General features: G+C 42.1%; 1 protein-coding gene across 8 annotated transcripts in view; it reads left to right on the top strand.

Annotated features, from left to right (window-relative positions):
- DST (dystonin) overlaps positions 1–22,741 on the top strand; it is a 422,554-nt gene that overhangs the window by 36,551 nt on the left and 363,262 nt on the right. For all 8 annotated transcript variants that reach the window (XM_053913661.2, XM_053913670.2, XM_053913655.2 and 5 more), the window contains exon 3: positions 8,997–9,197. In XM_053913661.2, the coding sequence (XP_053769636.1) occupies positions 8,997–9,197 (201 nt within the window). The remainder of the gene's footprint in view (positions 1–8,996; positions 9,198–22,741) is intronic.

Below are 22,741 nucleotides of genomic sequence, written 5' to 3'. Positions count from 1 at the left end.
CATTCCTCACCCAGGTTTCTATACTCTATTATCCTTAGTCTTCACCACGTCCCTACGTCTTGTTGTCCTGTTTGGTCTGCAGACCAGCAACCCTGGGATCCCCTAGGAGCTTGTTAGAAATTCAGAATCTGCATTTTAATAAGAATCCTAGGCTCTGCGTATATATTTTGGTCTACAGGGTGACTTTTTTTCAGTTTCAGCTTCTGTGCCAGTGGCCCAGGCTCTTGGTATTTCTCTATTGAGCTCTCAAGGGATAGACTCTGAGCAGGGGACTGGGACCTGATGGTGTTGAAGGTGGGGGTGTTATTGTACAAAACACACTCCCCCAGGCAGCAGGGACTGTGTGCGGTGGGGAGACAGATGTCCAAAAGGGAATGATGGACAGCAGTAAGAGATTGAAAAAGATTTCTATTTACAAAACTGCATTTAAGTTGTAATTCATTTGCAACTTGAAGACAGCAAGGCTCTGCCAGTTAGATTTTCAGATCAGCAGAAACTAGTAACCAGTTTGTATAATGTCAGTCAGTATAAAGGAAACACTGCATTAGAAGCCTGTGACACCTCGTCTAATGTAAGTGTATACTTCCTTATAGTGGCGGCAATAATGGCACCAGAATGTCACCGCCAATGGGACCTTGCTTCAGCAACCTCAGGTTTTTACTTCTGGCTAAAAAGTATTCAGAGCCAAGGCTCAAACTTTAAGAGAATGTTTATTTGGAAAGTCAGAGGTAGGAAAAGTGAACCAGATGGGCGTGGGCTCAGGGAACAAGTTGCAGAGGCAAAAGAAGGGGCCTTGGAGCTTAGGACAGGGCAAGGGAAAGGTAACATGCCCGGGGATGGGGTGGGGGGAAGAAAGGCAGGGGAAAGGTGTGTGGGCTTCTGTGAGGGAGAGCCTCACGGGGTCCTCCATTTTGAGGGCATTTATCTTGAGGTCTCAGAAGAGGATGACAATAGAATATTCATCAGCTTTCCAGGTGTGTCCTTCCAGGACCGTAGTCTCTGCTGATTGGCTGGCACCAGGGCAGGGAGGCATTAGTCCATGCAGCTGGTCCTGAGGTCAGCCATGGATCCCCTGTCTGGTTTTGCTGCTTTTCTGGTCCAAGAGCTGACCTGACATTGAGGCCCAGCTGTTATCTTGAGGGGTTAATGCTCAAGGGAGTGGTCTTTCAAGGGTCCTAATGGGAGTCGCATGGGGCCACTGTTCTGCCATGTTCCTCCTTCAAGGGGTCTACCATATGACTAGGGACATGCCAGGGGAAGAAAGGTCAGGGGAGTGTCTGAACCACATGACCAGCAATATGAAAGGTCCGAGGTCCAAACGGTGTGACCAGCAATGTGCTAGGGGGAGGAAAGGTCACCCTGGGGCAAGGTCTTTGTTTTCCCACTTCGCCCATTGCTAGGCACCAGGGCTTTCTGCTCTGGCGACCTTCCGTACCTGGCCATCATCCTTGCTCTGCTCATGTCTGTCTGCTGCCTACCATTGTTAGACTTTGCAAATATTCGAAATAGGAACCAGCGATCTTTACCAAAGGATGATTATTAATTAGAAAATAAGACTTTAAAAATAATATTTTGCCTCATTATTTTGTATGTCAGGGAATACATCCTCTCTGAAAACAGAAAGGTAGTTCTAGATACATTATGTTCTTATCCATCCAGCTGAAAGAGTGGCTTCCACAGCCATTCTTTTGATGTAGGATTATAAAAACCACAAGGGACAAAGTTGGTTTAAACCTGCGAGTCCTGCCTCACACAGCGCAATGGAGAATAGTGGTATTATTGTTACCATGAGCCCCTTGGGGTTCTGCTACCTGCTGCCCATAAATGACTCCCCAGGAATCTGGCCAGAGCCCTCTGTTACATTATGATCAAAATCACTCACTAACCACACGGTAAGGGGCAGGGACTGGTATTAGAGTCAGGATTCTCATACTGTAGTTTGGGGATGGCAGCATCAGCAGCACAGGAGAACTCCTTAGAAATGCAAATTCCTAGTCCCATCCCAGTACTCAGTTGAAGTCCTGAGGGGGGCGCCCAGCAATCTGTGTTTTCATTAGCCTTGCTGGTGGCTCTGATGCTTGATAAAGTTGTGAACCACTGATTAGAGTAGTGCATGCTCCTATAGCAAATATATATGGCAACGTGTAACAAAATGGAAATATATTTGTTGCTCATTTAAAGGTAAAGGTAGGTGAACAGTTCAGCAGAATGGCCTCCTCTATCATCAGTCAGGGGCTCAGACTAATGAAGGCACTGACATCTTTAATATGTGACATTCAAGTTTGGTCTTAAGGTTCTCCTAGCCAGAGGAGAGGAGCATGAAGAGGTGGCTGTGGAAAGCGTTTATGGGCTAGGTGCAGAAATGGCATCGTTATTTATGCCCATGCTCCATTGGCTAGAACTCAGTCACATGGACCTGCAAGGGAGGCTGGGAAATGTAGTTGAGCTTGTGCCCAAGAAAAAGGTAAATATGGACTTTAGTGAGCAGCTAGCAGTCTCTTGTTGTAAATTCTTTATGGAAGTTTCTGAGATTTTCTGTATTCTGGACCTGTTTTATGCCATAAACCCTGTTGACAGTCTGGTAAAACTCATGGACTCATTCTCAGAATGTCTTAAAATGTGTAAAATAATAGCCCTGGTCAGGTAGCTCAGTTGGTTGCAGCGTCCTGCAATATGCTAAGACTGGGTTTGATTCTCGGTCATGGCACATATAAGAATCAACCAACAAATGCACAAATGGGTGGGATAACAAGGCGATATTTTTCTCTCTCTCTCTCCCCCTTCCTCTCTTTAAAATCAGTAAATTAAAAAAAAAAGTTCTCAAAAATAAAATAAAATGTATAAAGTAATAAACAAAATTATAATGGAAGCCAATTATATTGGAATATAATTATGAATTATAATGAATAACAATGAATTAAATTTTAATGAAATATTATTAAAACATTTCTTGACAGAGCAATATATGTACTACTTAATTAGTGTATTAAATGACAAGATCTAATGGCAGGTTTACTATGTACTGTGATTTCAAAGTAACACTGAGTATAAATGATATTTCAAAATATCTGCAGCCACTTAATATTTAAATATTTATTATTTCTTTTGGTGGCAAAAATCATAGGTACTGCTAATAATACCAGGTTTATGGCCTATGTTCATGATTGAGTAATAACGCTACATTAGTGGGTTATGAAAATAAAGACACAATTTTTCCCTGTTCAAGTTCATTGACTGCACTCAAAAGGTTCTGGTAAGATAGGGTAGCCTTAAAAATGGCAGAAGTCCACTACCGAGAGACTTCCAAGTGTCCATCACCTATTGGTTCAAGGGTATCCAGGCAAGATCAAAGAAATTAGAGAGAAATTGATTTTATACTCACTTCATCAAATCCAGTTAACACTTGTGAGAGCTTATAGCACCACCTACTGTTTTAAAATAAAATTTCCTGCTGTTAAAAGTTGTGACTTAGGACAAGAGAGTGTGATAATCAAGGACCCATAATTCTATGCAGTGGTTTAGAGAAACAAGAAAGGTGACTGCCTGTTCATGACTTCATGTTGTTCATAGTGTTTTCCGTCATAGCTCTGAACTGCTGGCTTTAAAAGCCATGAAGTGAAGTAGTGATAATTGTGATCATTTATTGACTACTATGATTGTAATCTATATACTGTTCTGAGTACCTAATGTGGATTATCTCATTTAAACACCATCATCACTCTTCAAGAGAGGTATTATATGCACTTGACAAGTGCAGAAACTGAGAGGTAATTTGGTCAAGATTGCACACTGAGTAATGGGAGAGGTAGCTTTCAAGTCCAGATGGTTTGACTCCCTGGAGAGCCTGAGACTCTGGAGCAAAGAACTGTCTCCTGGTGACCAGTGGTGCTTGGTGTCTCAGCAGCACCGCACCTGTGTCTGCCAGCAAGGCACACCTGCAGAGATCCATTTTCCTTGTTACATCTGATGAATAACGCACTTGGTCTTTAAGAATCTTTTATTCACACAGTCATATACTAATAATCATAGACAACACTTATACAACATTACATGCCAGATGCTCTTCTAGGTACTTTACATGGATTAGTTCATTTATTTTTTCTCAACATCGCTATAAATAGGTACTAGTTTGAAACCCATTTTCCAGACAGGAAAATGGTTAAGTAGCTGTCCAAGATCACACAATGACGAAATGACAGAGGCAGTACTTGAGCCCAGGGAGTCTGGCTGAAGTGTGCATATTATACTACAGAGCTTATAAAAAGTTATTTAAAAATAGTACAAGTGTATTTGGATATGAGAGAAATCACAGAGGCCTACGTGGTGGTGGTCAGATCTTGAAAAATGAATGTGGGATGGAAATGACTGAGGTTTAAGAAAGATTGATTTAAACTGTTTCTAATTTTTATTATAAGTAAAGTTTAAATATCTTCTTAGAGATACTTGGAAGAATTTCCCTAAGAGTAGATGCACAGATGTGGGTTTACTAGGTTATTGCTCTTCAGAATGGCGGTACCAACATCTTTTCTTTTCTTTTTTTAAATATATTTTATTGATTATTCTATTACAGTTGTCTCATTCCCCACCCCTTTATTCCCCTCTGCCCTGCACACCCTCCCCCTCACATTCCCCCCTTTAGTTCATGTCCATGGGTCATACATATTAAGTTCTTTGGCTTCTTCATTTCCTATACTATTCTTACCCTCCCCCTGTCTGTTTTCTACCTACCATTTATGCTACTTATTCCCTGTACATTTTCCCCCTCTCTCCCCCTCCCATTCCCCTGCTGATAACCCTCCATGTGATCTCCATTTCTGTGGTTCTGTTCCCGTTCTAGTTGTTTGCTTAGTTTGCTTTTGTTTTTGTTTTAGGTGTGGTTGTTAATAACTGTGAGTTTGCTGTCATTTTACTGTTCATATTTTTTATCTTCTTTTTCTTAGATAAATCCCTTTAACATTTCATATAATAAGGGCTTAGTGATGATAAACTCCTTTAACTTGACCTTATCTGAGAAGCACTTTATCTGCCCTTCCACCCTAAATGAAAGCTTTGCTGTATAGAGTAATCTTGGATGCAGGTCCTTGCCCTTCATGACTTGGAATACTTCTTTCCAGCCCCTTCTTGCCTGCAAGGTGTCTTTTGAGAAATCAGCTGACAGTCTTGTGGGAACTCCTTTGTAAGTAACTGCGTCCTTTTCTCTTGCTGCTTCTAAGATTCTCTCCTTATCTTTCATCTTGGGGAATGTAATTATGATGTGCCTTGGTGTGTTCCTCCTTGGGTCCAACTTCTTTGGGACTCTGAGCTTCCTGGACTTACTGGAAATCTGTTTCCTTTGCCAGATTGGGGAAGTTCTCCTTCATTATTCAAATAAGTTTTCAATTTGTTGCTCTTCCTCTTTTCCTTCTGGTACCCTTATGACTTGGATGTTGGAACATTTACAGATGTCCTGGAGGTTCCTAAGCCTCTCCTCATTTTTTTGAATTCTTGTTTCTTCATTCTGTTCTGGGTGAATGCTTATTTCTTCCTTCTGGTCCACACTGTTGATTTGAGTCCGTTTCCTTCCCATCACTATTGGTTCCCTGTACATTTTCCTTTATTTCACTTAGCATAGCCTTCATTTTTTCATCTAATTTGCGACCACATTCAGCCAATTCTGTGAGCATCCTGATTACCAGTGTTTTGAATTCTGCATCTGATAGGTTGGCTATCTCTTCATCACTTAGTTGTATTTCTGGAGCTTTGATCTGTTCTTTTGTTTGGGCCTTTTTTTTTTTTTTTTTTTTTTGTCTCAGAGCATCTAGTATGTAGTAAGGGGCAGAGCCTTAGGTGTTCACCAGGACAGGGTGACCCACATTGCTGTGGTGTGACGCTGTATGTGGGGAGGGGTCCGAGCAAAGGCTTTCTCTGCTCTCTGCTGGTTTTCAGCCACTTCCCCTGCTACCCACAAGCAAATTGGGCCCTTCTGATGCTGGTTCCAGGGTGGGTGGTCTTGTGTACATTCCAGGATCCTGTGGGTCTCTCCAACGAACTCTCCTGTGAAGCTGGGAGTCTCTCCTGCTGCCGCCTCAACCCCCATGGGTGTTTTCAATCAGAGGTTTGAGGCTTTTTTCCCCTGTGCTGGAGCCCTGGGTTGCGGGGTCTGTCTCACTCCCCAGTTGTTCTTTCTGGTTTATCTGCATGAGAACGTGGGACCGCCTGCTCCACCAGCTGCTGCCTCCCTGTTCCGCCAGCTACCGCCTTGCCACAGTCCTCTCCACCCTGCTGCCCGGCTGCGCCCCTCCTGCCGGTCTGGATGAATGTTTCTTCTTTAACTCATTGATTGTCTGACTTCCATACAGTTCAATGTTCTGTCAGTTCTGGTTGTTTTTTGTTTTTAGATTGTTGTTGTCCTTCCTTTGGTTGTTCGAGGAGGCGCAGTGTGTCTATCTACGCCTCCATCTTGGCTGGAAGTCTCTTTTTCTTTTCTCTTCTCTTCTCTTTTCTTTTCCTTTCTTGTCAATTTAAGGGAGTTTTATGTAGTTTTTTCCTAAGTGTTTCTAAAGTTTGTAGGCTACTGAGGACTATTGGTAATATTATAAGTTAAGCAAACCTTGGTTGCTTATTATTTGTAAGAGCATAAAAGAAAGGAAATCTGGCCCTGGCTGGTGTGGCTGAGTGGATTGAGGGGCGGCCTGCGAACCAAAGGGTGGCCAGTTTGATTTCCAGTCAGAGCACATGCCTGGGTTGGAGGCTAGGTCCCCAGTAGGGGGCACACAAGAGGCAACCGCATATTGATGTTTCTCTCCCTCCCTTCCTGTCTCTCTAAAAATAAATAAATAAAATCTTTAGAAAAAAGAAAGGAAATTTGCATTTTTGTCAAAGATATATACTCACCTCATTATGACAGAAGCTAGTATATTATCAAATACTTTTTTAATTCTACCAGCAAACAGGTTTCTGAACTAGAGAGTGCAAGGGCTGTGAAAGTTAGTGCCACCTAGTGGTTAGACTAAACTTTGGCTCCTAGAGGTTCTGTCTTCAAAGAGCTGAGAATTAGAAGAGCTTGTCAAAAAATTGGATTTTTGGCCTTATCCCTGGTGACTCTAATTCAAAAGTAAGAAGAGAGGGGAGAGGGGAGGAGAGGGATGGGGAGAGAGAGAGATGGGGTAGTGGGAGTATTGTCCAGGAACCAGCATATTTAAAAGCAACCCGTGTGGTTGTTGGTTCTTACCCATTTGGTTCTAACTCTGCTCTAGAACACAGTTTAGCAATTTGCCCACCTCTCTCTTCTCCTTAATCTTCTTCACCAGCAGCTGTTATAGTAGCTTGTGGATTATGTGGGAGCTATGGGGATCTTCTGGGACTATTTTGAAGGAGATCCAGCTGAGCTTGCACACAGAGGAAGGAAGGGAACAGGTTATGTGTTTGCGGATGAGAAGAAGTCGCCTAAACTGTGACCACATCCATTAGCATTTCCTCCTTATTTACTTCTGTTGACCTCAGTGCTACTTTTGACTCTGTGGGCCACACCCTACCTTTGTCTCCTTCTTCATATCCTTCAGCCTGGTATTCAGGGTCTCCCTAAGCAGACTCCAGACCTTCTGCCATATTCCTCAGTGAGAATCCCTTGTGTGCATTAATCTTTCAGTATCCCCCGGCATCATGCTCAGGCCTTTTGTCATACTGCTTCTTCCCTGACATTCTTACTCTCCATTCTTCATGCTTTCACTGCAACCTTTAAGTGTTTATACATCTTCTAAAATTCAGAAGACCCACAACCCACCTCATCCCTTCTACTCTCCCACCATACTTTGTGCGTAGCTTGTGCTAGCGTCCTGGCACATCACTAAATAATGTTTTTTATTGCTACATGAATATTCCATCCATCCATCTATCCATCCATCATTTTATTTATCCATTTATTTCTTATGTTGTTTCCCTGGCCTGGAATATAAATTCTATTCATTCTTCAAGTGCCACCCACTCAAAAATGAAGCCAAATATAGACTATTCTCAGCTTCATTTATTGATTTCTTCTCCGAGATCTGCCAGCACTGAGAGTCCTCAGCTGCCCGCTCCCACCCTTCATTACACCTTCTGGTGTGTTCGTGACCTCTGTGTTAGACGTCTTTTTCTGCTCTTCAGTAAATTGTAGCTACATAGGGCAGAAACTGTTTTATGTAATTCTTTGATATTTTCCAGAGTCATCTGCACATTCCCAAATGCATTTTATGGCTCAGTTGAACTTGTTTCCATTTTCTAGCAAGTTGTCCTTGTACTCACCTTACTCTAAAAGGGAAGAAAAATTAACATTTTATTGAGCATCTGATATTTGCCAGATACTGTGCTTAGAGTTTTACATTCATTACCTTATCTAAAATCTAAAAACCCTTTGAGTAGAGTGCTATCCATTTCTTAGATTAGAAAAGTTAGACTCATAATTGCTTGATAAATGTGTAGCTATAATGAACATATCAGCATGTGGACCTGGGCTCATCTGGCCCAAAAACCCATACACGTCACTCCACTGATTTGCCGCCCTCTGGTTTTAGAGCTTTGTCTTATGGTATTTTATAATGATGCTGTGCGATTCTGCTTTCCTGCTTTAAAGAGCCTGCTCTCCAGAACGTAGAGTGCTCTTCACCCTGGAGTAATTCTCAGTCCGACTCCCTGTGCCCTGCTTCATGCCTAAGTGGCAACACCCTTCTTCACATGTAGTCTGTTTTCTATATGAAGAAATAGAGCAATGGGCTCCCCCTTTTTTTGGACTGGCTTTATGGGATTGAAAACATTTCTTAATGTGGAATAACTCTGGGCTCTGAGACACTGAGGTGCCTTAGAGAACACTGTGGACAAGTCTCGCTGGCATGTTGAGCCTCCTTCTCTGTCTCACTTTGGGAATGTAAGTGATCTCATTGAGCTTGGTGGCTTTGGGAGCTCTTTGTAGAAGGAGCGCCGGAGAATTTCCACACAAACTCAGGACTGATCGGGATTTGTCCGGCTGTTTTCTGCCGCAGGGATTCAGAGCGAGCCCCCGGCACATTAGAAGACGCGCTGCAGCGGCTGCGGCTGCCCGTCTGGAAGAAGCCAAGCCTGTGGTGGAGGTTCACCATCAGAGCGAGCAAGAGAGTTCAGTGAGGAAACGGAGAATCAAGAAGAACAGCCGAGTCCAGCCAGAATTCTATCACTCTGTTCAAGGTGCTCCGACCAGAAGAACTGTAAGTAGAGAATTGCCTTTCATAACAATATTACATACGCTGTCATATGGCGTGGTCATTCTCTTAGTTTAGAAAAAAACAATCAGATTAACCTTAAATAATTAGATTTTCCTCTTCTCACCCCAACAAGTGACTGGTGTACTCACATGCCTTCCAGCAAGGAATGTGGTTGCACAGGTTTCCCCAGGGCTCTGGGGCACAGTCAGTCACTGTCAGACATTGATGTAAAAACTGGTGAATTCTGCTCTGGCCAAGTGGCTCAGTTGGTTGGAGTGTCACCCCCCCATGCACCAAAGGCTGTGGGTTTGGTTCCTGGTCAGGGCACATACCTATGTTGTGAGTTCAGTCCTGGTCTGGGCACATACGGGAGGCAACTGATCGATATTTCTCTCTCACATTGATGTCTCTCTCTCTCTCTTTCTCTCTTCCCTCCTCCCCCACTCCCCTTCTCTAAAATCAATAAAAACATATCCTTGGGTGAGGGCAGAAAAAAAAAAAAAAAACCTGGCGAATTCTGAGCCCTGTTAGAGCCAGGGCCTAGCCAGGGTCTAGACTGAGGACAGGGGCCAGCAAGCTGAGGTGCGGCAGTGGCGGGGTCTGAGTTGGTGCAGAGGGGTGACAACAAAGCCTGTGTCAGGATGGGAGGAGCATGGAGGGGACTGGAAGGCCTGGAGTCTGGGGTGGTAGCTGACTCCTCCAGGGGCTTTTGGGCCAGTGAGACCTGGGCTGCCCTCTGCAGCCAGCAGCCAGCCAGGGTGACTCTGTAAGGGTGCTGGGCTTCTCAGGTGTGGCCTTTGTATTGTTTTATGGCCTAAGTGTTGCCCTTTTCTCTAACCAGGCACCCTGTGTCTCTGTGGGCACAGTGCTATCCTCACTAGAAGTTCGGGGCTCAGCTGGAAGCCGGTTTCCACCTCTTGCTCACCTCCTGAGCACGTTGTTCTACATGCTCTGATTCTTTTTTCTTTTTTTTTGGTTGGGATCTTTACACGGAGACTTTGTACCAACACTGTGACAGCTGAGGATTTGGGCTTTGACAATGATCCTTTAAAGCTTTTGGAAAACTATTTCATGATTGCGACAATTTTGCATTGCTTTAGCATTACCTGTGGTTCCTATGGTTACCTATGGTTACCTATGGTTCAGTCCTCTACTGTAGGGGCCCTGTTCTTGTTGTTCCTCATGCCAGTCCGGCAGAGCCATCAAGATTTAACTGGATAATAAGTCTTCGTAAATCATTAAAACAGAACTTCCTTTCTGTGGGAGGGCATGCGTGGCAGGCACATGTGGAGATTGCTAGAAAGCCAGAAGAATGTCTCACTCAGTGACTGGGCCAGTGACAATGGCAAGAAAAAGTCTGGGGTCTGACTTTAACCAGTTGTAGAGTAAGTACATTCAGGAGTGGGCAAAAGTAGGTTTACAGCTGTGAGTACACAGAACAGTTCATGCTTGTATTATTATTTATTAATTACTGTATTTTTTATACAAACAACTGTAAGCCAGCTTCTGCCTACCCCTGTGTTTAGAGATGAGTCTTCTTTTCATGATTTAATAAAACAAAAGCTAAATAGAATTTGGTATCTATATGGAACAATATGAAATAGGAAAATTTATTCCTTCAACAAACTTTTTTGAACAGGAAATAAGGGAAGGACATATATTAATAACTAATAGTTATTAAGGGCTGACTGTGTAACAGGGGTCATTCTATTTGACTCACTTGACAACCCTGTGAGGTAGATGTTGTTATTCCTGTTTTATGGATGATGAAACTGAGATCCAGAGAGGGTACATAGTTTGCCTAAGTTTACTTAGTTGTTCGGGGGCAGAGTGTAGGATTTGGATCTAGGCAGCTCGCCTCCAGAGCCCAAGCACTTGCCTCTATAATCTGCCTTGTGATAGTACCTGGTTTCTAGGAAGTCACGGTTGAGTAAATTGACAGATATGTAAACAAGTAGACACCGTGCATGTCTGTGTTGCGAAAATGCTGCTGTGGAATTACGCACAAGGCACTATGGAAGCATCTTAGAGGGCCAGAAATATTTACTGAGAAGCAGAGCCCTGAGGTGAGTCCTGAAGGCACAGAGTTTATCAGGTAGAAAGTCTCTGATGAGAGGAGCATGTACAAGAGCACAGAGGCATGAAGGGGAACGGCATACTCAGGGAACAGCTCGAGGTGGTGCTGGCTCAGTCAGGCAGGGCCCGGTCATTAAGGGTTGGTAAATTATGCTACATAGCTGGGTTTACCTTTTGTGATGGGGATCTGTTAAAGGCGCACTGATTAGTTCTGCTCAGAATCTAGTTAATTCTTTTCTGCTTCTAATCTCTCCACGTGGATGAGAATGCACAAGTGAATCTCATCAAAGTTTAGAAACCCTCAGCCACCATCATTCTCTCGTGAGTGTGACTGCCTTAGGTAACACACAGTGTATTCCTTATGCCTCTGTGACTTTGAACTTGCTGTCTACTTCGTCCTTGAATACCAATCCTCACTCTTTGTTTTCCTGGTGAATTTCAGTTCACCTCTTAAGACTGGCTCATGATCAATGACTGCTTAGAAAAATCGTTTCTGATCCTTCCTTTCAGAGTGAGGCGCCTTTTTGTTTTGATCCTTGGCACTTTGTACAGATCTCCAACACAGCAGATACTTCAGTGGAAAAGGCAGGCTGTGTAGAAAGACAGGCATGGGTTCAAATCCTGCTCTGCACGGGAAATAGTTGGCACACGAAGAGAGTTGAACTGAAGAGAGTGTAATAAAAGGACTATTTACAGAGGTGTGGGCAGGACTTGGGTGTTCACCAACCCTGCAGTGGAACCTCCGTGCCACTCCTGACCTGAAGACAGTGGTCTTACTGATCCTGGTAGGAAGAGCTGGAGCCCTGGAAGAACCTTCCCCAGGAGTTGTGGCTGAGAAGTGCAGCCACGGCCTGGACCTGGGGAGTCAGGAAGGGAGCAGGGCAGTAAATGAACTGCGGGTGCTTTCAGTTCACCCCACCTAACTGGAGGCCAGAGGGCAGATGAGCTTGGGTCACACAGATTATAGAGTCAGCATCCTGAAGACAGAGCAAGGCAGAGATAGGCGGAGACTGAGATAGCACCAGCCAGCAGAGAATAAAAAACATGCACGGTAACCTTTGCAGCTCCTTGAGACTCAGCTTTCTTATTGTAAAGTGATAATAACCATAGCTCCCCCATTGAGTTGTGAGGATGAACTGAGCTGACACATGGAGATAGAAGGCACAGTGGTCTGCTTAGGTTAAACTCTCAGTGAGTGGTAATTCCTTCCTATCCTTTCCTCCCCTAGACCTTGACTTCTTTTGGGGGTCATATCATCTTGTCATCATCTCGTCTAGAAAATCTCATCTGGATGCATTTTACTGAGTGAATGAATGAATGATATTTATACATGACATAAACTTATGTGCTGTATAGATATTCAGAGAATGGAGAGGGTTTTTGTTTGTTTGTTTGTTTGTTTGTTTTTTATACACCCTTCCTCAATAGAATAGCCAGGGAATAACTACTTCATGGAAGAGATGGGATTGAGTTGGGCTTTAAAATCTGGGTAGAAATTGGCTAGGCAGTAGATGTTAGGTCTGGGAAGCAGAGAAAACAAGAGTACCAAGAACTGTTCGGCTGGATGTGGGGATTTATACAAGGGAAGTGCAAGACAGAGCTGTAAAAAGAGATCGGGGCCAAAATACATTCCAGACAGCCGGCGCATTTAAGCTTTATTTCCTGTGCTTCATGGAGCCCCTGGAAGAGGTGAGTGGTGTGATCGAAGCATGGTTTTAGGAAGATTGGGCATGAGCGGGATGTGTCAGAGTGGAGCAGGACGGGGGCCAGGTCAGCAGCTGCTGTAGAGTGTAGGAGTGCAGTGACTGGGACCTGAACTTGGGTCCAGCCCATGACATGACGTTCTCTGCCAGCATCTGGTCATCCTCCATTTTCCTGTATCTCCTGGGAGTCATTTTGGAGGCTGGAAATTGCCAGCATTGGTGGTCAGGAGGCTGTTGGCTCTTTGACTCTCGTGATTCCTGCTCAACCTTCTGGAACCTTATGGCCTCTGCAGACATTTCCTTGTTTTTAGGTGGCCTTGTGTCCTCTTCTGGACTTGGTTAGGTGTTGTGGGTCATGCCCACTAGAGCCACACTACTCAGCATGGGCCTGAAACCTGAACCTTTTCTAACTTGCCAGTTTGGAGAAAGTCACTGTTACCACATTGCCCTGGAGACAGCTCTGGCTGTGGTGACTCAGGTTATTTGAATGACTTTATGTGAAGAATCCAGGCATTTCCAGGGGCAATCTGATGAAGAAACAGGCCCTTGAGGGAGAAAGACTGAAACAGGGTGTAGCTGCGAAGGAGATGGATCAGAAAAGGCGGCAGTGCAGTGTCAGCCACTTGCAGGAGGACTGTCCTCTTTGTGAGGGTCCACATGCCGTGTGAGAGGTGTTATACTCCAGCACCTTTGCTACTCCGGCCAATTTACCTACTTGGAATTCATAAGTTGTACTCAAATGTGTCTGCAAGAATTTGTAATGGACATCATTAATATAAACTTAATAATATACATGCTTTTTATTTCCCTCCTTTGGAATGTTCCTAAGGGTGGGTTAGCTAAAAATTTATCCTGATTTTCTCTTAGGAAATACATTTGTCTTGGGATTTATGCTATACATGCAGACACTGGAACACTTTGGACTTTTCTTCCACCTTAAAGCAGAAAAGAAAATTAGATCCAGATCTCCATTTGTTCTTTAGTATTTTGACATTACAAAGAATATTTTCTGTGTGTCTGAATCCTAGACTTTTTAAACATCACCCTCATATTCAGAGCTCTCCATGTATTGCATGCTTACTCCGTTGGCAACACAAGGACATTGTTCTCTGTGTGCTTCCCTGTTTTTTTTTTTTTTCCATTTAATCTTCCCAGCAACTCACTGCGGTAGGTGCTCACTTTTCAGAGGAGGAAGCTCATCAAGGCCACACAGCTGGTAGATGATGGAACTGAGATTTAAACCCGAGCACTCTGACGGGAGCATTTGGACAACAGAGAAATTCAAACCATCACAATTCTGGTGCTAGATGTTTATCCTCATCCACCCACCTCAAGTATTTCAATTGCTTTGGGTCTCAGTTTTCCTACCTGCATAGATAGTAGATATAGATGAGATCTTTGTGTCTGTCTACTATTACATCATTCAAAACCTATTTTTAAATGGTACTGAAAACCATGATAAACCCCAAACCTTTTGCCAGGCATTTTATTGATCCTCCCTTTTTGTGGCAGAGCACTTAGGAAGGAGGGAGAGTCTTTCTCCTGAATTGCCCACTCATGTGACCTGTTAATGTATAAGAACTCTCAGGCCCAAGAGGAATTTCTGTGTTTGGTATCAGGGGTGGAGTGAGGGGAAATAAAAATTTTAGACTACTTGAAAATAATCATGTACACTGTCTCTATTCCTGTTACATTTTACTGATTCCAGTTTTTTGCACACTATAACAGCGTCATGTACATTTTCTCATGTCTTAGAATCTCACACTTTCTCACAGAGGTGACAGAATATCTGATGGAAGTTGCTAGCACTCCCACATCATTGCCCAGGCTGTAGCTTGCTCCCCCTGCTGGCAACACCTTGCCCATGAGCTTCTGTCTTTTCGCCCTGGGGCTCCAACCACAAGTAAGTGAATTATTGAGCCTGATAATTTTGGCTTAGGAGTTGGAGGAAAAGGCAGACTTTGCACAGATGGTTGATGGCCCTGCTCTCTGCAACAGTGAACACTGAGGAAGAAGCAGGTTTCAGTTTGACAAATCTATTAGCTATCCTAGTGTCTGGATTTCACAGAACACGTAAGTCTGGATTAGGGGGGTCATTTGTACATTGATATTATCAAATCCATGGCACGGGATGGGGTGACCCAGGAAATGAATATTGATTGAAAAGAGCGTTGAGAACTGGGCCTCGGATTCTCCAGTGTTAAGAGGCTGGAAAGAGGACTGAGGTTCCCTGATAACTTCCATCTCTTCTTTCAGCAAGACAGCTGCCTTCAGCAGAGATGGGTCCAGGCCTCTTGACTCTCACTGAGGATATGCACCTTAGGCCAAGAAAAGGCAACTCAGGTAGAAACTAGAGAAAGTAGCAGAAAAATGTTTTCTAACATACTGATCACTCTTCCCCTTCCTGCTCTCTCTGCTCCTAAACTACTTCCTTGACCTCACCCTTTTTTTCCTTTTCTTTTTGGATTTTGTTTTTGAGTTTGGGGGAAATTTTCCACTTTTCTGATTGCAGTTTTGGTCATTGTAAGCTGCAAGATGTCTTGGGACATTGCATAGTTTTTATTTTTTTTTTCAGTTAGTATTAACAGGATTTCAGGTCATTTTTGTAGTCGGAAGCCTGCTGGAGTATAGAACAGACTAACTACATGTCCTTGGTCTTGTTGAAATATAGAAGGATATTTCTCTGTTCCTTTCCTGCTGAGATAATTAGAAGGTATTCCCTTTCCCTTTCCTTTTCAACTATGTAGGACCAGGCAGCTTTCTTTGAAAACTTCAGGACCCTTCCCTCTTAGTGGAAGGCTCGACTATACAGCTCATACGGTTAGTTTGGCTTAGTTAATCAACAAATACAAAGCTTCTAAAGGAAAGCTTCGTTTCCTTTTCTTCTTTGGAATTCTAGAGCATAAATTGAATTAATAAAGTCAAATCTCTTTTGCTAACTTCCTCAAAAGGATTTTATTGCACTGTGTTCATTCAACATACCGAGTCTTTGCTACACATTGCTATGCCTCCCTTACGAAATCTTACAAAATATTTCTTTTATTAAAAATTTGCTGTCAATAGATATACAGGAGCACGCAAGGTAGGTGGATCGTGTTAAATGAACTGTGCTAATAGAGTTTAGCTTCTTGAACAGTTCATGAATCAAGATTAACTTGGTAAAGGGATTCATGTGCTGTGCTTGGAGAAATATAAGCACATCTTTCAAACTCTTGTTCCTCTTCAAGGTGAGTGTTTTGACCACGTGTCATTCTTTTTGTCTGTCTTGTACTCGGGGTCCCCCCTTAAATTCTTTAAGCTCCAAGCAAAGGATACTTAAATGAAACTTTGGTAGCCACTTATAATTCATGGACAACTGAGGATCAAAGAACTGATAAGAAAGCCCCTTCAAAGTGGTCTAGTTCATTACTTCACCTCTAACCAGAAGAGTCTTTAAGTTGTTGCAGAGGATGGGTATAAATTCCTTTATTTTGAAGGACACAGGCATGGTGTCCTTGGAATTCTGGTTGACTTTTAACAGCTGTCTTTGCCTCAGATGACCCCTCGATCTTTGCCCTAAATCCCGTGGGTTACAATTGAAGACCATTTCCTGTTGTATTTTCTGTGAAGAGGGTAAAGTTTAGCCCATCTGCTACTGTGTTCCCATCAGTCCTTATGAAATCAAAATGTTAAAGTTTGAGGGAATCTTAGAGTTTATCTGATTCAACATTCTCCTACTGCTAGCTTCTTTGTTATTTGAGTACATTTAGCTACTAGATCTTTTATTGTTAGATAGTTCTAATTAGTTGCAAGTTAGTTGCACTTGAGAATGGGAAAGCTCTTTTCTAGGCTCATGGTTCCATTTCTCTGGACCTTTCCTCCTACATCTAATTCTCAATTTTTCCAAATATCACCTTTGCTGTGCTCTCCTAAGCCACCTCCTAGTGAGTGGCAGGGGGCTGTCCGACTTCTCAGCAGTGCCTCTTTTGTGTTTGTAAGGTGATGAGTGTGGTTCAAGAAAATCAAAGTGGACATTTGAAGTCAAGTGGTGCTTCATATTTTTAAAAGTGTGCTCATATGCGTTATCTCACTTAATCTGCACAACCGACCTGTGCATTGGGTAGCGTATGTATTATTCACCCAATTTGACGAAACTGCATCTCAGAGAGTAACAGACTGACCTAAGGTCGTAAGTCTAGGTGGAGGCAGATGGCCATCACCCTTGCAATCTGTTCGGTGAGAGATTTCAGGGGCAAGAATTTGGATTCCAGTAGACTGGAGAAATTATTCATTTTTCTCAACCTGACTCATTCCCAGGGAGTAGCTACAGGTCTCCGAGAGCCCGCTCACAGCCTGCATTATCTGTACGGGCCCCCGGTGTCCCAGTGTGTTGGCAAGTCCATGCTGCAGCCCCCACGCGTCCTGCTCAGTTGTCCAGTGGAAAGTGGGCTATCAGGTCTGAGGCTGGGGAATATCACTGCCTTAGCACCACTGACCCCCCACTATGTACCGATTGCATCGCTAAGATGGATGCAGATCAGGTACCTCATTTGATCTGGTGTTAAAATTAGGTTTAAATAGTCTTGTGCACTGTTACTGGGGGTGTAAAATCATGCAGCTGCTGTGAAAAACATTATGGCACTTCCTAAAAAAATTGAAAATAGATGTACCATAAGATTTGGTAATTGCATTTCTGGATATATACCCAAAAGAACAAAAAGCAGGGTCTTGGAGAGATATTTGTTCACCCATTTTCATAGTAGCATTATTCACATTAGCTAACAAGTAGAAGAAACCCAGTGTCCATTGATAGATGAATAAATAGCCAAAATGGACTATGTACATATGAAAGAGTATTATTCAGCCTCAAAAAGGAAGGAAATTCTGACAGGTGCTACATATGGATGGACCTTGAGGACATTATGCTAAGTGAAATAAGCCAGAAATGGGAATCCTGGGTAGTTCTACTGCTGGGAGGTGCCTAGAGTCACAGAATCATCGAAACAGCACTCGAATGGTGGTTACCGGGGACTGATGGGTGGAGGGGCGGCGAATTGTTTGATGAGGGTAGAACTGCAGTTTTGCCGGGTGAAAAGAGTTCTGGAGATTGGTGGCACAATGGTGTGAGTGCGGTTAGTACTACTGAGCTGTGCGTTTGAAAAAGGTTAAGACGGTAGATTTCATGTTTTGTACATTTTACCAAAATGAAAAATAAATTGAGTTTAAACAGCCACTGCAGGAAAGGAGACAGAGGAACAGCAATAAAGGTTATAGAATAAGGGCCCAGATGATAAGCACACACATTTAGTCTATTTCAAATTAAACCATCTGAAGTATGAGAGGCACAACATAAATGAGACGCAGTAACGAGTAGCAAATGCTGGGAGAAGGACTTAAGTATTCATTGGAGGACACGTTCTTACACAGAGTGTGAGCATGACTGTGGATCGAATGCATATCAGCTGGCCAGACGTGTTGTTTCATATGAATGAAGCGACATTTGGAATCATTGTTCTCAAAAAAGAGAAACTGCTAGAAATGTAAGCTCTTAGTTGAGGTTTTAAGGGCTATTGTATATGTATAATGTATTTGCATGTAGGTTAAAACATTCTAGACCAAACAGTATTGACCTAAAGCAATGTAAACTTGCATATTAACTGAAAAGACTATATATTATTTCATTTCCGGTTAGTGTTCTTGTGTCAAAAAACTTCAGAAACTTAATTTGGTGAATAAATATTTTGATGTTGTGAGGAGCCAAGATTTTTAGTGGCAGAGAGAAGAGACGTAGGTTAAAATTAGGGAAGTGAAGTAGATTCCTATAACCCTAAAATCGACTTGGAAATAACAGTTTGGACTGGGGACCCTCCACAAGCTGGGCGGAGATTCACCACCATGTTGGTGAATAGTGTAAAAAATGTACTTATTGAAAATTTAGGCAAATAATGTAAAACAGACAAGGAATTATACAGGCATCTTCTTCCATTTTAATATCTAAAAGCTGATTTTTTGTTCTTTGTAGATTTATTGATATGAAAATAGAACTATTATTGAAACAAAACTGACCCAAACAGTAGCATGCCATCACATTGCTTAATATTGTCTCAAGTGATACCAAGCCTCACACAGTTTTCACAGTAAGTAGAATTCTTATGTCCAGCAGCACTTTTCCCCAGAACATTACACTTATATCTTCTCACAGAGCTCATGAAATTTTGATGATGGCTGAAATGCAAGCCACTGAATAGTTGCCTAATCGATTTGAACAAACCTTTATTATTGGCGTCATATTCCATCATGTGTCTCAGGAGATGGTTTTCTAGAGGCAAGACTGGTGGCTTTTGTTTTGCTGCTCATACGTCTACTTTTCTGTGGCTAAATAGGGAGGTGAGATGGTGATTTACATGTCTACCTCTGTTTAAAGATTATTTTAGAAAACTTGACACTATCATTCGTTAAGGTGCTTTGAAATTATCTGTGAATTTTATTTATATATTAGCCCTGTTAGAAATGGGCAGCAGTAATTGAGAGCAAATTGTAATTTTTAGCCGCTTTGCCAAATGGAAAAAAATATTACTCCGTTTATCTTCACTAAAATTGGATAGCTAGGCATGGGTCTTTAAAAGCAATGGGGTCCTTATAGAATATGTGCTTTCATACTGCTAATTTTTGTAACTTGCAGCTGCAGAAAAATAATTATTTTAAAATAGCCAGCCTAAGTGTTGAAAATGAGCTCCTTTTTCTTAGCTGTCAGAGTAACCATTTTCCTTGAACTGTGATTATAATCAGTTTTGACATATCACCTTCAGCAAAAGGCTGAGAAGCTCCTTATGCATTCCAAGAAGGTTAAACATGATTGAGCATAAAACTTTTTTTCAAGAGTTCAGAATGGCAAAAATTATACATTCAACCTGAACAGATACTTTAAAGTGGAGTTCCGTGTGCTCATTAAGCTCTTTGGAGTTAGAAAGAAGAGATGACTGAAAAGGCATCAGCCAAGCCCTGGCCGGGTGGCTCAGTTGGCTGGAGCATCACAAAGTACACTAAAGGGTCCAGGGTTTGGTCCCTGGTTAGGGTGCATCTGGGAGACAACTGACAGATATTTCTCTCTTACACTGATGTTTCTCTCTCTTTCTCTCCTGTTCCCTCTCTCTAAAATCAATAAACATATTGTTGGGTGAGGATTTAAAAAAAGGTCATTATCCGAGATCCGTGGCACATTCTTTTGTTTGGTGGTATTTGTGAGTGGTTTTGGGTTTTGGGTTTTTTTTTTTTTCGTCGTCTCTGTGAAACATAAGATGAACCTCCCATTTAAAAAAGTGTGAATTAGAGTTAGTCAGACTTGATTTCTTCCACTGATGACAAATTATAGAAATTGATGATTTCCACCAATAAAGAAAAGCCATTTGCATTAAATATCTGATTATTCATCTGCTTTTGAGTTGTGTTATTGTGTTTTCAGGCATGAGTGTCTGCGTATGGTTGGAGAGTTTTCGAACTCTGTGGCCTGCCTCTAAAAACACAAATGGTTCCTTTTTAAACATAAAAATAAACTGTTGGTCTAAACGTGGGAGGTGAAGTGGGAGGCTGAGTCAGTTAGATGTCAGGCATTGTCTGATTCTTTCGGCAATTGCTTAGTGTATGCTTTATATTCTTAGTTATTTTCACTGGTTCTTTTTATTTCCCTAGGTACATACAACTTCAAGGAAGGCAGTATTTTATATTGTTAGGCACTGTAGAAATATTACATTAGTTAATATTTTAAAATGCCTTTTATACTAGAGGTGGAGCTAGATGAGTTGAAAAACAAAACAGCATTGCTTTCTCAGAAATATACTAAAATTGTTTTCCCTAAGTCATTTCTTCATTGTAGTTCTGTCCCTTGTTCTGATTTTAGTAATGAGGAGAATTATGTGACCTTACAAGAAAGAGACTGTGCTTTGTGTTCTAAACCTTAGCCCTGGGGATTTGTGGGATTTCAATAAATTTTTAATAAGGAATCTCTGGTCTACTTTTTTCTGAATAGTTATTGCTTAGCCATCATGGAGTAAAAGAAAGTTGTTAGTTGAGAAATCAGTGTGGAGGAATGGAGAAAAGGAAAATTACGGGCTCAATTATGTGGCAAAGTGCCAAATTAGATTGTATATTATGTTTCCAGAGGTACCTTTCTTGATACTCTTTTGAATGTTATCTATTCATCATGGGAACAGAAATTAAAATGTTTTTATGTCATATGATACAAGACCATCCAGGTTATTAATGGGCTGGGCCCAGTTTAATTTTGCTTGACCTAGGACTCGAACCTTTCAGCAAATGTAAACAGTGCGATAGAGTAACTAAGTCAGTGTATTCTGGGGCCATCCTGCTTTGCGAGTGTAAATTAGGTCTTTAGCACTTACTAGTTCAGTGCCTTTGGTACAGTGAATTATTCAGCATCACTATGGCTCAGATTCTTCAACTGTAGAATGTGGATCATAACTTTATAATGTTATTGTGAAGATTCACCTCTTTATAGTGCTCAAAACAGTACTTGGCACAGAGTGAGTGGTATGTCTGTTTATTATTGTTATTACTTAACAACCTGTGCGTGGGGTAGGATTCTAGATGTACTGAAATTATGGAGGTGAATAACATAAGGTCTCTGATCTTAGGGATTTTAGTCTTGTAGAAGTGGACAAACAGAGCGTTACAATGTAGGGTGATAGAGGGTGCTCTAAGAGAATATTAGAGAGTCACTTATCTCAGAATAAGAAGTTCACAGGGGGCCTCCTGGAGGAAGTGGTTGCAGAGCTGAGTACTGAAGGACCACTGAAGAAATAGGGAAAAGCCTTCCAAGTAGAAGGAGTAGGATGTCCTAAAGGAGCAGTGAGAGAGAGGGAGGGAGGGAGGGAGGGAGGGAGAAAGAGAGAATAAGAGAAACATATGCTCTGTTTCCTTTTGAGAAATAGAAATAGTTCTTAAGGAAGCTGGTATAGAGTATGAGGCTGGTGGTAGGCAAGGTCACAAAGGGCTATGTTTTCCATGCAAAAGGTTTGGACTTTTATCTTTTGGCACGGAGGGCCCCAAAGGATCATGAATAAGGGAGGGCTGGGACAAGAATTTCAGGTTAGAAAGGTTAGTGTGGTTCCAGTGTACAACTGGATTGGAGGAGTACAGGGTTAGAGTCAGGGAGAACTGCTTTGGTACAAGTAAGAAATACTCAGGGCCTGAATTAAGATAGTAATAATGTTAGGTGAAAAGGGAGGAATGAATTTCAGAGCTATAAAGGATTAGAATAGATATAACTTGGTAACAAATAATATGTGGGGTGAGGAAAAAGGAGAAATCGTATATATTTATTGATATGTATTTTTAATTTTTTTGTTTCTAGCTTTATTTAATGGGTAGATTCTAGAGTCTTTCATTAAAGTGGGAATAAAGCAAAATGAGAGGAACAGGATGTGGTACAGGGGAGGGGGAGGATATGTTGGATTTTGTATATGCTGGTTTTAAAGTGCCTACGAGACATCTAAGGAGTGATGTTTAGAAAGCAGTTGAAGCAGATGACAGACAGCTAGCTGGTGGGGTGGGAGGTTAGGGGGTGGAGTGATTGAACAAAAAGGAAAAAGGACTCATGGACATGGCCAATAGCGTGGTGATTGCTGGGGGTAAGAGGGTATAATGGGACTAAATGGTAATGGAAAAAATGCAATATAGATTTTAAAAAATACAAAAAAAGAAAACAACTGGATAAGAATAAAAAGGAATATGGAATTCACAGGAAGAGACAAGGTTGACAAGATAGGTTTG

Source organism: Desmodus rotundus, chromosome 11, assembly GCF_022682495.2.
Source record: "Desmodus rotundus isolate HL8 chromosome 11, HLdesRot8A.1, whole genome shotgun sequence".
NCBI classification, from domain to species: Eukaryota; Metazoa; Chordata; class Mammalia; order Chiroptera; family Phyllostomidae; genus Desmodus; species Desmodus rotundus.
Note: the sequence above shows the minus strand (reverse complement) of the source record. Positions and strands in the feature narration are given on the sequence as shown.